This window comes from Pistacia vera, unplaced genomic scaffold (genome assembly GCF_008641045.1).
Source record: "Pistacia vera cultivar Batoury unplaced genomic scaffold, PisVer_v2 Contig7, whole genome shotgun sequence".
NCBI classification, from domain to species: Eukaryota; Viridiplantae; Streptophyta; class Magnoliopsida; order Sapindales; family Anacardiaceae; genus Pistacia; species Pistacia vera.
The window spans coordinates 724290-738702 of NW_022196556.1; the positions used below are offsets into that span (position 1 = coordinate 724290).

Below are 14413 nucleotides of genomic sequence, written 5' to 3' on the forward strand. Positions count from 1 at the left end.
AGCTTCATTCAACGTTCCATTTACAATTCTCCTTGTGGAAAATTATTATAACAATAATTATGTCAATTTATGATTTATGAGGAAACTAAATAAGAGAGAAGAAACCCACCCATGGGTAGCACAGTGATAAGGGCGAATCAAAAGGGTTGTGTATGGATTCAACCTATAATCCCAACAAAGGTAACCCATGATTTATCCGGGAGATTGCTACTGTGAGATAGTTTTCCCTCAGGATTAGCCGAGGTATACATAAGTTGGTCCAAACATCTCAGTTAGAAAGAAAAAAAAATTAAAAGAGAAGAATACCCAATTGAGAATTTATGGTGTTTTGGTTTTGGAGAATTTCTTTTAATTAAATTCTCTCATTATATATATAAAATAACAATTTATCTTTTGTGGTTAATGTATTGTTTAGGTTTCAGTGTTTTAATTTAACAGATTAATAATAATATAAGTTAGTTAGACGATATAAACCCTAATAAAACATCAACGATAGAGAAAATTATATTAAACCCTTAACAAAATGCAAAAGAAATACTGAAGAAGAAACATCTTCTCTCAAGTGTGGGTGGCAATCACTATATTGATTAATAAATTAAAGGAGTTGTACATATTAGGTGTACAATTAATAGATTAATTAAATTCCAATAGGAAGACTGTGAACTTATAAAAATATTGAAAAAAACCTTCTCTTGTTTCATGCTTATCCTCCTCACCAACTCTATATATTCATTTTTAGTGAAGGTCGAGAGAGCACATCACTCACAAACATGCCATACAAAGAAAGAGAGACTTCAACTGTTAAATATAATTCCATAGAGAAAGTTTTTAATGAAACAGGTGTGTGTGTATATACGTCTATTCAATTACGATATACGTGTAAGTTAATATAACATGAGTAGAACGGTTGGATGAATCCATCTAATTATGATCGATATACGTTTATGTTATCCATTTTGATGTAACATATTATGTTCCTTTCTTGTCGAATATGAAATTTGAGCATATTAATATAATGGGTAGGTTTTGAAATTACTAAGATTCCTATTATTATAAAGAAAACACCGTTAATATATTGCTTACAAATAAACTATCGTAAAAATTAAAATAAAATTGGAATCTCAACTTTATACTAATTTTTTTTTTTTTAAATATGATCATATATACTTATAATTATAATGTTGATTGTCATGTATTATATTAGTTTTCCCATAATTTTTGTTTAAGGTTTAGTTATTTTGGTATTGTAATAATCATAATAACAATAAAGAATAACAAATTAAATCCTCTTTTTTTTTTTTTTTTTTTTTCATAAATTCTAAAACAAAAAAATAAAATAAAAAAACATTTTCACAAAATACTTCACTTGCTGCTGCTGCTGCTGCGTCTTGTTCTTCTTCTTCTTCATGTTATCAAGGTTTTGGTGGCTCAGTTCCTTCCTTTTCAGGTTCAGTTACTGTACTTTTCTCTTCAATAGCTACAACTTCTTCTTCTTTCTTCTTTTCTTCAACAACTATCTCTTTCTCTTTAACGCCGCTTGTTTCTTCACCTTCTCGAGGCTTTGTTTGTGCTTCTGCTGGCTCTACTGTTTTCTCTTCTGTAACAATAAACGTCGAAACTTTCTCGAACACGAAGAACACCGGCCCCGGAACTAGGGCTGCTCCGTACTTCGATGATGCTTCCACCACTGGTTTCGATCCCGGAAACTCTGTATATTTCCATGCATCAATCAAACGAAATTCAAATCAGTTCATCCACTTCTGCAGATGTCTGTATTTTTTTTTTTTAAATCCGCAAACTTTCATCAATAATTAAAATATAAATTTAAAATAATAATAATAATAAATAAATCATACCAATTTTTGCTAGCTCTTCAAGAAACTTGTGCGCTAGAGTGGAGTGCTTCTTTAAGCCTGCTTCCTTTGGTTCCTTAACTAGAGTCTGCACAATTTGGAAGCATAAAATAAGGCGAAGAAAAAAGGAGTAAAATATACGAAAATTCTCAGGTGTGAACATTTAACTCAGTAAAATATTATGAAAGTTCTCAGATAACGATGCTTAACTGAGATATATACACGAAAAATTTTTAGGTGTGCGGACATTCAACTGGTAAAATATATGAAAATTCTCAAGTGGGAACGTTGTGACAAACCTTGATTTCGGTCGAAGAAGCTTCATAGATTTCAATCACTTTAGGTTGGAGCTCAGTCTTCTTCTCTTCAAACTCCTTATTGATGTCTTCCTGTATATATTAATATTCAAACAACAATCAGAAAAACAAAAACGAAAACAAAATATGATTTCAGTTGAAGAAGGTTTCATGGAAAAAAACCTTTGAATCATCAAAGGATTTGCAGGCTTCAGCTGCAGCGGCTTTCTTGGTTCCATTTTTCTCGAAAACCTTCTTGATTTTTGGCAGAACCTTGGATTTCCAGTACCCCATATCTGTTTGATTCTTTAGAAAAGTGCCAAGAAAATTAGAAGGAATAATCAAGAATGAAAAACTAATGGTGGAAATGGTGAAGAAGAAGAAGAGAGGATGAACTTACAATAATTCAGAGTTGTGATTAAGTGTTGGAAGTGTGTGCTGATTTTTTCTGTGTCGTCGTCTACAAAAGCTTCAATCAAAGTCGACCACACAGCAACTGTCGTTTGAGCCAACTGTCCCTCCAAATTTATGGCTTCATTAAGCTTGTGAAAATGGCTTCATCATATAGACATGCTTCCTTCTAAACTACCCATTCCATTCCATCTTATTTACCAAATATACCCTGAAGCCTAAACCCTTATTTTTGTCTGTTTGTAGTTTATTCGAGAAAGTCTATGTATTAAGGAATCATATGATGATATATACATTAAGTTTGATATTGTTAATTGGTAATTACTTTCGTGGTAGTCAAAATTTTTTTTTCCCGCATATGATAATTAATTAATTCTCACAATGTTATTATACGGTTGAAAATGTGGGTATTGTTAATAATGTTAATTTTTTAGATAAGAAAACAAAATATTGATTGAATAAAAAGAGTTACAGAAGTCAATTGAGTGCCCATAATGACTTAGAAGATAGAAGTTGTTAAAAATAGATGTGAATCAAACACTATCTTTAGGTCGGACGATAAGACTTTAACCATCTGAAGGGTTACCAGAGGTCTATATTTGAGTCTTATAAATAGTCATATCATATGTGGATTTATTGGTCTATTGGATTTGTAGGGTGTTCAATAAATACCTGAGAATTAGTGAAATACCCAAACTAGTCCAAACACCTCAATTATCAAAAAAAAAAAAAAAAACTCAATGAATTTATTAATGTTTAATTAAGTTAGACTGTTTATTTATGCGTATATTAAATACGATCACAAGTCTTATATTATTCCAGAATTGAATTTTCAAATCATGATATTTTAATTTATTTATTTTGGGTATCTTAAGATGACTATTAATGTTTGATTTCAAGAATTGAATCTATATCCATATTGGAGGGGAGGGTAAATGGTCCAAATGAATCTTGAATAAACCGTTGATACAGTTGGATTTTAGAAGCAAGGTTGGTGTTGTAAAATAGCGGGAAATAGCAGGGGCAAAATGGGGAAAAGAAAGATGGTGAGGGAGGGGACAGCTGGCAATCAACTCATTCAAAGGTGGCAATAGAAGAGTGGGGCCCTTGAATTCTCATCTCTTTGATCTCTGTAATGGGTGATGATGTGATTGTGATGTTGATCTTTAACAAATACATATGTCTAGTGTGTCTCTTTGCCTTCTCACATGGCTTCGCTGGTTCAACCACAATCAACTCCTCAATCACAAACATTTTTTATTTTATTAAAATGGAAATTATTAGAAAATCCCTTTTTTAGGGTTTCATCATATCAAAGGTAACGTTACCGTTCACCTGAACTCTTAAATCATATATGATCTTCAATAATTAGGTCTAATCGTATTATCTTTATGAAAAACAATATACGATTGAAGTATTTCGAGTTTATAACTAATTGATGATGATGATACCAAACTAAAATTTACGGTCATATATGCATTGGCTTGTGGTACTATGATGTGATTATCACAGTAATAGTATAAACTTCTCAAATAGAGATAATAAGGAGTGAAATATATAACTTAAATGGTGTATTTTGAGCATACTAGATTTCGGGTTTGTATTCCTGTCTTACTCTTGTTAATTATATATGTAATTGTTTCAAAAAAAAACAAAAAAACAAAGGATTGAGAGAGATAGCTACATATCATATGTGAGGGCTCAGATGGTTAGAACGAATTAGGGAATATGAATAAACACACAGTCTCGGGTTGATCCCCATTGAGCATTTGTAATTTGAGTGGGGAAACCGTGACCGTGACGGTAAGATTAGCTAAGGTGTTAAGCTAACTGTTATATTTTTGAATTACGTTGCAATTATTAATAAGTTTTTTCACTATTTTAATTATTTATAGTTTAAATTTGTCCTACATACTTTCCATATTGAAATCCATTTTTCGTGTTGAACAACTTGGTTATAATGCGGACAAGATTGAAGCCATGTTACTATAAAAAGTAGACACAATACAGAAGAAGGGAGAGGGTAGTTTAATTTTGTTCATATTAATTAAATTATATTCATGAAGCAACATAAAATCTTAGCTTGCATGCACATGGAGTGCTTCATTTATGCCAAAACAAAGAGTAGGAGACAAAAAACTATAGGATTAATTAAGGATTTCTTGGGAATTACTCAATATTAGGTAAACAAGTTTTGTACTATTGGAGAGCTTTCCTTAGTATACATCACCATAAAGTTTTTTTACATTATATATATAAAAAAAAAAATTCTCAGATATAAATCTAAAATCCAGATTAAATCTTTTTTGTTTTTTTAAACAGAATGTTCGAGCCAGCTACACATTTTGGTTTTTTTGTTTTTTCTTGAAACAGGATGTGGGTTAGCGGTTAGCTTGATGCACCTCGACTAATCCATTGTAAGTAACTACAAGCATCTCACCGTCATGATCATCCACTTAAATCTTAAAGTCAAGAAAGAATTGAACTTAGACTGTGTATCTTAACCACTATCCCAGTACTCGTCCTCAATTTGAGCTACCCAAAGGTGGTAATCTGTTAATAAAGTAACCCATGTCGTATGTAAAATTTTGTTGTTTCTATTATTGGAAAAAAAAAATTATACAAGAATCAATTCATACGTGTACGAATAAACAGCGAAATTTCTTGACAATGATAGAAGAAATTAAAATTTTCTTGAAAATAATGGTCAATGATATACATGAGTAGCCTTATCACAACCTTAGAGATATGTACAAGAACCCTATCAAGTTTATTAGTCTCATAGATGTCATTAATTTTTAAATTATAATATTTGTTTATTTTCTATATAGAAAAATAAATAGTATTAATCTAATCTACAAGAAAACTTTATTAATAAATATATACATTTCACTAAGTTTCAAAGACACCCCATTATCCAAAGTTGAATATTAAATGAGATAGTAATATTATTATCTAAATTTATTGGTGAACTCCAATTGATTTTGTTGACCAAAAATTATTAATTTTTGACCATGATTTGTTCAATCTAATCATGGTTGGGATCCACAGTTTTGACAATCTTTCTTTGGTTGGTGTTTAAATTTATATAGATGGGTAAAACAATAGAATTTTGGTGGTAATTATACATTTGAGAAAAGATAATATATAAATATTCATGAAATAAACCTATTTTCTAATCCTATTTTACGATACAAGATAACAAAAATTAGCTCGTAATTTCTAAATTGTAATTGCCACATTAAATTTGAATCGCTTTTTGTTCTAACACCGTATAGTCATGAGTGTCGATAATGTCATTAGACATGCTCTAATAACATTACTAACTCTTAAATACAGATGGATCGACGTTCCAATTTTTTTTTTCTTTTTTTAGTGGAAATCTAACTTGTACTAAAAAAATGATAATTTATTTTTCTTTCAAAGAAAAAATAGTAGGGCCAAGTTTAGTGATAAGGGTAAAATGGCATTTCAAAGTGGAAGTCCATGTCAAGAAGGGAAGATGACATAATTTAGAGCTTGAGTGCACAACTCATTGATAAAGACACATTAAAATTTTAATTGACTAATTAATTAATTTGGATTATATTTGAAAATGAAAGTGTTACAGCTCTTTAATTCTTACCTACAATTATGCTTATCCAAATTAAGATCATTTTTCCAACCTAAGCATTGATTAACACTATCATGGTCTTAAATGACAAGTTTCCAAAGATTAATATAATTATAAATTAAATAAATAAATAGATAAAATTCAAATTTACAATTAGAAAATTCAGATAAATAAATAATAAGGTAGCCAAGGCCAAGAAGCAAACAAGGATTTCCTTATATCTTAATTAGTTTTAAAAAGAATTAATTTTAAGGGCTAATATCACATACCTCCTCAAGGTTTTGTTGGCTCCTTTTTTTCCTTTTTTTTTTTTTTTTTTTTTTAATTTAAATGGAAAATATCCACCATCCTTTTACAATATGTTCTAGATCAACAATTTCAAACAAAATCTACTATCAAATTGGTTGATAGTTTTTAGGGTTATAACGTTAATGATATTTCTAAATTAACATAATCCTCCTTATATTAAGTATAAAGTGTTAAAATAAACAACAACAAAGCAATTCAATAAATAATTATTAACTTATAACAATGTAAATTATAATGGTTTGCTACCAACAGAAGAATGTTATTATTACATCATACCTCAAGGGTCGATGTTTTTAATTCTAATTATTAAAATTTATCGAGGGTTTGTGACATTAAGGCAAACATGAGGGGGTTTATGATCTCATTGGTTGTATAGTACAAGAATATTTCTCATGGAAGCCTTCATTTGGTAGGACAAAACCAACCAGTATAGAAATTGACAGCCCATCTGTGCAATGAATTGACACTAATGAAGAGTGAAGACTTTTGTTTCAAGCGCCAAAAAATTTGAACATCAATACTCGAAACAAGCTCTCTACCAAATAGAAAATTTGATCAAATTTTTAGTGTCAAACTGGCCAGCCAAGCTTCTATTTTGTTCAAAGCAATAATCAGAGAAAAGTAGTAAAAGCACATGGGGATGATGCCAAAAAGCTTGAAATTGCAAGCAATGCCAGATAAGGGCCAGTCAGATAACTCACTGGACAGAATATCTGATACTAGTACTATCTTATATTTGTGTCATCTTAGAAAGGTAGGTGGGGTGGGGAGAGTGCTTGATTTTTCAATCCAGCACAACAACAACATCAAGTAACTTGTCATGTTTCACTTACCAGTACCACTGCTGGGCTGCTCGCTGGCTGCTTGTCTTGTTCCTTACATTACAAATGTTCAGTAACATCATTGGTCGATCTTGACAGCTGGACCGGCAAAGGAATTAAGAGTACACACCAGTGCTAAAATGAATTTAATGAAATTCCATGGAGATATTTATATTACAACCTAGACTGGTTAATTAAATTACAACAGTATAAGGGAAAACATGCGGGAGAATTTTTCAGTTAAATCACTAAAAAACATGTTTTCAAGATCGATACTCGCCTTTTATGGGGTGAGTCTTTGACTGTCATGAACTGGAGATCCTGATATTACCATCTTACTGTACCACCAACTCACTGGGGAACAGATGACCAAGTTAAATTCAGCTACATTCGAGCTGTGCTTGTCAAAGAATCTCGACTTCAATCAATGACATAGTTTGGAGCCACAGCTAGAATTCTGTCATCTCTAGACGGACGTCTTTCAGCTTCACCCTCGTCCACTGCTTGTCTGCCATCATCCACCACTATTAGATGACCTTCCCTCCGTATCAAGCTCTGCATTGAAGGCATTTGTTACGTTTAATAACTCGGAGTAATGGTATCATCTTGAAATAAGAATATCTGGAAATAGTTCATAGGATTCAAAGGGTTGTGTTGTATTACCTCAATAATAGCTTTGATTTTGGTAATTTCCTTCTTAACTTCCTCCATAGTACTGTAGGTATTTTTCTCATTCTGTTGGTCAATATACCATTTTATCAAGTCCTTTTGCCTCATTCCAGCAAGCCCAGTTCCTGCAAATAGCGAAAACATTACAAAGTTTCTTTGAGATGATTATAACGAGTAATAGATGACAAATCATAGATCATTAATAGCTGAATAAGGCTCGATGGTTAATCATGATGCATGCTTTCAAAATCAACATCTAGGTCCATTATCCAAGTGCATTGCAATGTGGAAGTAAACACTTGTCTTGAGGAAGCAAATTTAAATTAATATTAACTAAAGTTTCAAAGACAAAAAGTTAAGGAATTTGTTCATATATTTTAGCGTGGTATTATAATGTTTCACAATACAAGGATGAACAGCTAATGGCTCGTGCTGTTTACCTTGTTGGACTACAGTGTCTTCATGCTGTCTAAGACGCATGACAAGGGCTTGTGTAATCCTCTGGAAATATTCATCACTTATCACAAGTGTTTTCCCTTGTCGGTTAGAAGAATTTGGTCCATTTTCTGCACAGTTATAACCCAAAGTTTCCCTCAATTGAACACATTCATAGAGAGGAAAAGCTTAGAATAACATTGGTGATAAAAACGCACCAGCATTTCCGGAAGGTGGTTCAGCAGTCCCATTACTTGGTTGAGTATCGCCATTACCAGTTGGAGCATTTCCATTATCACCAGCATGACTATCATCACGGTTCTCTTCTTGAAACTCAGACAGATCGATCTCGCTCGATTCCACACTGCATGCAAAAAAAGATATTATACACTCTGACCAGTCTTATTTACGGAGAGGAGAGAGAAGAAATTTGGCATAATTTCACAGTTATCTTACCTGATTACAGATGTTTTCAGCAGTCTCACTGCTACATTAACATGACGTGGTTGTACCTGTGATAATCAACCCCTTGAATACAAGGTGGAACGCATAACCATGACAAAACAAGAATGTGATAATTCGCTAATCAGTTCACCTGAGTTTCTAAATGACTTCGAGCAATGCCCTCAGACAACCTGATCAATGCCTCCAGCTGCCTAACCGTCATGCGATATGCAACTCTACCACCTGGAGCTGTATCACTCCTACGCAGAGCAACATACGAGTCCACCAACAGCTTCCTGGCTTCCATGCTTAGCTGAATTACATCATTCAGCTTATAAGTAGAGAAAGTAGAATGACAGATATCTTTTTCTTTTCCCAAGTTAAAGAAAAAAAGGTCATTGAAAGATTAAGAGACATACCTTTGGTTTCAAAGTTTTTGCATATGCAATGTACCGCTTCAGTTGTGCAGTAGTGAATGCAGGAGCAAGTGCATTTTCACGTTTCTGATGAACTCTGACAATATGATGGGCAATGTGATAATCAGTTTGATCATCTGGGTCATCGATCATCACATACACCAGATCAAATCTTGAAAGAATAGCAGGAGGAAGGGCAACATTGTACTGGGGAAAGAAAACAAATCAAAAAGCTAATTAATCCACTTAAAAGACACCGAACTTGTAGCAAAGAGGAGGGAATCAATTGCATGGCTTCAATATAAAGAATATTCTTACCTTAAGTGGTTTAGATTTATCATAGCGGCCCCCAGTAGGGTTAGCCGCAGCTAGAATTGATGTTCGAGCATTAAGTGTTGCCTGTATCCCTGCTTTTGTAATGCTTATTGTCTGCTGCTCCATGGCTTCATGAATTGCAACCTTGACAATCATTTGTTTATAAGTGATTATGAATATCATGGAAAAGGGCCTCTACATAAAATATATGAAAATTACCTGGTCCCTGACGTCCATCTTGTCAAATTCATCAATGCAACAAATACCATTGTCAGCAAGCATCAGTGCGCCAGCCTGAATGGAGATTTTTATCAATAAACCTAAGCAGGAAGGAACTAGGAACATAGTGAAAATACACATCAGAAAAATGGAGCTATTTTTTTTTTAGTAATGCTACCGTTACTCACTCCCCCTACTCACTTCTCTTACTCACTTTTGTAAATATAAAGCATAGTACGGGTACCATATGTCATTATAACAGAGGTGGGTAAGAGAAGTGAGTAAGGGGAGTAAGTAAGGCTAGCATTTTTCATTTTTTTTTACTATCTTTTTCAGCTTTCTGTATACTTCCATTTTCATACAATTTTCTAAAATCTTCCTCCAAATATCTAGTCCAATGCCCCTTTGAATGATTGCAAATCAAATTTTATAGCATTAAAAAGTAAAATAACTCTTCTAGTGATATGATAAATCACAAACTATGTACTATGAAATGAGCTTCAAATCTTTATATTTCCTGCCTGGTCGAGCATTAACCATGATTTTTGTGTCTATTCAATGATGTATTTTTATCATTTTTTAACTAATTTAAATGTCTCCACTAATAACTTTAACCAGGCACGCTATTTAATATAACATTTCTTCTCCAGTTGAGACATCTTACTAATTGCCTGAATCTAGAATAAGGTCCAAAACTGATTCCTGACAATGACTGCAAACTCAGGCAATTTTTGAGACATTTAAAGTGACAAAGACTTCAAAAGAAAAAAGGATAAAACTTCAAAGGTACAAGATCAACATATTAGGTTGTCTTTAACTCAAAAGACAATGATCTATGGCGATAGACATGCTCTAATGCAAATGCCATGACTACCTAGGACTGCACATAATGCAAAAAATCTTCTGAATGAACACATTAGAAACAAATCCTGAATGTTACCTCAATGCAGAATTCCCCAGTTTCTGGTTCTTTGGCCACAGTTGCAGTCAACCCTGCAGCAGAAGAGGACTTGCCTGATGTGTAGACAGATCTAGGAACTATACCAGAAGTGTACCTGTGAGTAAATAGACCATTTTTAAATGTTTCAAACAGTATAAATAATAGGACCCAAAAAAGGGAAAATGGAAAACATAAAATGAAACTGAAATAAGGAAAAAGAAATAGATTGTCATACTTGAGGAACTGTGATTTGGCACAGCTGGGATCTCCAACTATGCAAACATTTATGTCTCCTCTCAGGTTGATGCCTTCATGGGTCAACTTGTGGACACCCCCCAAAAGCATGAGCAGGATGGCTCGCTTGATATCTTGGTGACCAAAAACAGTTGGAGCAATGCTATCAACCATCTTATTGAAGAAATCGGGCACATTTCTCATTCTTTGGATTTCATCTATCTCTTCTGTCTGTTTATTGAAATCAAGCAGAGCTCTATTGTTAATTGTTTGTGCTCATAAGGAGATTTCTACAAATATTAAGAATCCTACAATTATCTAAGATCAACCTAGGGGCAAAAACAGTAGGCAAACCATGAAATTTGTGATAACTATAAGATCCACGGCTTATTTGCAAATTCTGATCGGCAAATTACATATTTACTTTGAGCAGGTTAAATAAGAGGATATTATATTTCGAGCCAAAACAAAAACAATCGTCACAATTCTATTTAATGAGTTAGCAAATGGTTCTATAAATTTAGATATGAACAAAAATAGAGTAGCTTTAAATGAAACTCTCATAACTACAGCTTGGGCAGAGAGACAAAATAGTAAAAGTAATAGAAACATTGCATCTTGAACGAACCGTGAACTGATATTGTTCGTCTTCATCAGCATCCTTCTTTCTATTTTTTACGTCAGACTCCCTTCTACCATCAGCAATCTGAACAAAAAAGCAATCATGAAACATAGATTAATCCAACATAATCCTCACAAAATTTAAAGAAGATAGTTTTTATGACAAGCTACTCCAACCTGAACAGAATTGGCAATAAAGGCGAGGCGATAGGAGAGATCTCTCACTCCCAATGATCGCAGACCCCTCACACCATCGTGTCCAACAGCAGAATTCCTACGCTGATTAGCTTCGCGACGACATTCTGCTCTCTCCCCAGGAGAGGCCAATGCCATTATATCAGGTATGACAACCACAGTTCCTGTGAAAATGACCCTGCATTTTCCAAGAAGTATAAAATCGCAAGCCATAAATAAAAGCTGTTAATTCCTTGTACAAGAACACACGATTAATGTGGAGAGTTGATGATCTTACGTGTCTCCAGCCCTAGCCTGTTCAACAATGTCATGGCGGAGAATAACATCCAATGATCTAGGTAAAGATCCAGCTGGAATCTCCTTGGAAGTCTCCTGCACCCTCACCCTCTGCCAATCGGCAAACTTACTATCTTGACGAAGCAATGCCCATTTATTTCTATTTGAACACGTAGCATTCACACAAATAGTGGGCTGAAATCAGACAAATTCAACAAAACAGCAGTCACTACCACATTCAAGTAAACAATCCTAATTTGCACAATGAAAACAACAAACATCCACAGCACACCAACCTCAGTGTACTTGAATTGCTGCTCAACATGCTTGATGACCCCTCCACAATCCAAGCACCGGAAAGTTCCTTGTAAAAGCTCAGGCCGAACCTCACTTGTGCGCGTAACAACGCCAGTAACCGATACAAGTTTCCCAATTTCTGCTGTAGTCAACTCTCTCAATCTGTCCTTCATCACACACACAAAAACCCTTACATACTCTAGTCCAACATGTTCATATTTCGATAAATTATTAAAATTCATCAAATTCACCAAACAATAGCACTCTAAAATCAACAATTAAACCCTAAATCATGCAATAATCACTGAAACGTACCGCTTCAAGAAAGGGATGTTGAAAAAGGCAACATTCACATCTTTGTTCGGATTATCATCTGAAATGAAAGTCGGGTGTTGCTCCGTGACAAACCTCTTACACGCGTTCTTCAAATACGGCTCAAATCTATTACAATCACAAACAATCCATCATCCTATTACAAAACCAACTCAATTAAATGGCTGAAAGAAAAACAAAGAGCGAGAAAAGGAACCTCAAGTATTCGTTGGCAATCGCCTTTTGAAGAACATCGTTGAAGCGCATAACGTGTGAGAAATCGATGAACATGGTGGTTGATTCGTTGGCTCTCATGGCTTCAATTTCGGCTTCGTAATAAGCCTCTCCATCCAATCTAAAACTCTTGAGAAACTCCAAGAAAATGTTCTCCACTCTTACGGCTTTCTCGTCGACTAAGTACCCACCGAACGCCTCCATTATTTTTGTTTGTTTCAGAGCTTCACTTACTCTCTCGGTGGAAAGAATACCCTAATTTTAGTTCGGTATCAGAGGAAATATCGTTTCCTTCTTGTGGGTCTCTTTTTGGCGCGAAAATCACCATATCTTTCGCGCCAAAAGCTTGACGGGCACGTGGTTGGGCCTATTCTTTATTCAATTGGGCCTTTGGGCCTATATATGCTTTTTGGGCCAAAACCATATAGCTTATATAAATTCAAAGCAATTAATAAATATGACTTTATTATTAATAAAATTTAAAATTAAATATGTTTTCAAAAAATAAATCAAATTTATTTTTTACAATTTTCAATTATTTTATCCTAATAAAAAAAAAAAGATGAGAAACCAAGTAATTGAGAAATATTGAACCAAATTCTTACCCTATTAAAATTATATTTGTAATAATATAATAATCAATATATTTTATCGAAGGGACCTAAAAAGGGCAAAAAGATTAGGTTTTCTTGAAAGTCATGCACTTTAGATGAATAATTAATTAATATTCACACAGTTAACTTGATTCGTAGTTTGTTGAAGTTAAAAAGCTTAGTAAATTCTCTTATTAATCATAGTATTAGCTCCCAAGATTTAAGCGGATGACCATGGCGATTAGGGGTGTTAAAAAAAATACAAAAACCGAATTGAACCAAAAACTGATTAACCCAAAAAACAGTTCGATTACGGTTCAAGAAATTCAAAAAACCAGATTTTTAGTTCGGTTACCGATTCAGGAAAAAATCAAAACCGGTTTTTTGAACCAGTTAATATATATATATAAGTCTATCCTTACAAAGAAGCCTACAAAAAAGCTTACAAAGTGAAAAAAAAATAAAGAAAAAACAGAAAAAAAGAAAGAGAGAGAGAGAGAAATGATGAAGATGAAGGGTGGAGGTTGTCTTTGTATACTTCATTTGTAGGCTTCTTTGTAAGACTAGCACTGCTATATATATATATATATAATAATTTAAACTAAATCCTTAAAAAAATTGTTAGTAGTAGTCAATTGATATGTATGAATGTTTGATTTTTATTTGGATATATATTGTTTATGTTTATAATTTAATTTAGGAAAAAAATTTTAAAAAAAAAATTTATCCGAAAAAAAGGGGCAAACCGGTCAGGGAATTTTTCTGAACCGAAAAAACTGGTTTGGTTCATAAAAAGTGGTTAATCGGTTCGATTAATTGCTTTTGAACACCCCTAATAGCGATGGGCTAGTCACTTACAAGCATTAGTTGATGTATGCACAAATTGACTCAGACATCCTCTTTCAAAAAA

At 33.3% G+C, this 14413-nt stretch overlaps 2 protein-coding genes across 2 annotated transcripts; both read right to left on the reverse strand.

Annotated features, from left to right (window-relative positions):
* Positions 1 to 1378: 1378 nt before the first annotated feature.
* Positions 1379 to 2699, reverse strand: LOC116114047 (plasma membrane-associated cation-binding protein 1). Its single transcript, XM_031400202.1, has 5 exons — positions 2550 to 2699; positions 2333 to 2455; positions 2153 to 2242; positions 1857 to 1941; positions 1379 to 1708 (listed from the first exon to the last, which is right to left on the reverse strand). The coding sequence occupies exons 2-5, from the start codon at positions 2441 to 2443 to the stop codon at positions 1413 to 1415; spliced, it is 582 nt and encodes a 193-aa protein (XP_031256062.1). The 5' UTR covers positions 2444 to 2455; positions 2550 to 2699; the 3' UTR covers positions 1379 to 1412.
* A 4194-nt stretch (positions 2700 to 6893) lies between these two features.
* LOC116114039 (DNA replication licensing factor MCM6) lies at positions 6894 to 13154 on the reverse strand. Its single transcript, XM_031400192.1, has 17 exons — positions 12894 to 13154; positions 12680 to 12805; positions 12364 to 12526; positions 12069 to 12262; positions 11774 to 11969; positions 11604 to 11681; positions 10977 to 11206; positions 10742 to 10856; positions 9802 to 9876; positions 9586 to 9726; positions 9271 to 9474; positions 9003 to 9164; positions 8864 to 8919; positions 8626 to 8771; positions 8413 to 8538; positions 7967 to 8097; positions 6894 to 7858 (listed from the first exon to the last, which is right to left on the reverse strand). Exons 1-17 carry the CDS (start codon positions 13112 to 13114, stop codon positions 7724 to 7726), a joined length of 2499 nt encoding a protein of 832 aa, XP_031256052.1. The 5' UTR covers positions 13115 to 13154; the 3' UTR covers positions 6894 to 7723.
* Between the last annotated feature and the right edge of the window lie 1259 nt (positions 13155 to 14413).

What these genes read in the sequence shown, in the direction of transcription:
- LOC116114047 (XM_031400202.1), bottom strand. Translation starts at nt 2,443, where the DNA reads ATGGGGTACTGGAAATCCAAGGTTCTGCCAAAAATCAAGAAGGTTTTC. An exon ending in AATCCTTTGATGATTCAAAG is followed by an intron (nt 2,243 to 2,332) that starts GTTTTTTTCCAT and finishes TAATATATACAG; the next exon opens with GAAGACATCAATAAGGAGTT. An exon ending in TGAAGAGCTAGCAAAAATTG is followed by an intron (nt 1,709 to 1,856) that starts GTATGATTTATT and finishes GGAAATATACAG; the next exon opens with AGTTTCCGGGATCGAAACCA.
- LOC116114039 (XM_031400192.1), bottom strand. Translation starts at nt 13,114, where the DNA reads ATGGAGGCGTTCGGTGGGTACTTAGTCGACGAGAAAGCCGTAAGAGTG. An exon ending in ACGAACAATATCAGTTCACG is followed by an intron (nt 11,207 to 11,603) that starts GTTCGTTCAAGA and finishes TTCAATAAACAG; the next exon opens with ACAGAAGAGATAGATGAAAT. An exon ending in CAAAAACTTTGAAACCAAAG is followed by an intron (nt 9,165 to 9,270) that starts GTATGTCTCTTA and finishes GATGTAATTCAG; the next exon opens with CTAAGCATGGAAGCCAGGAA.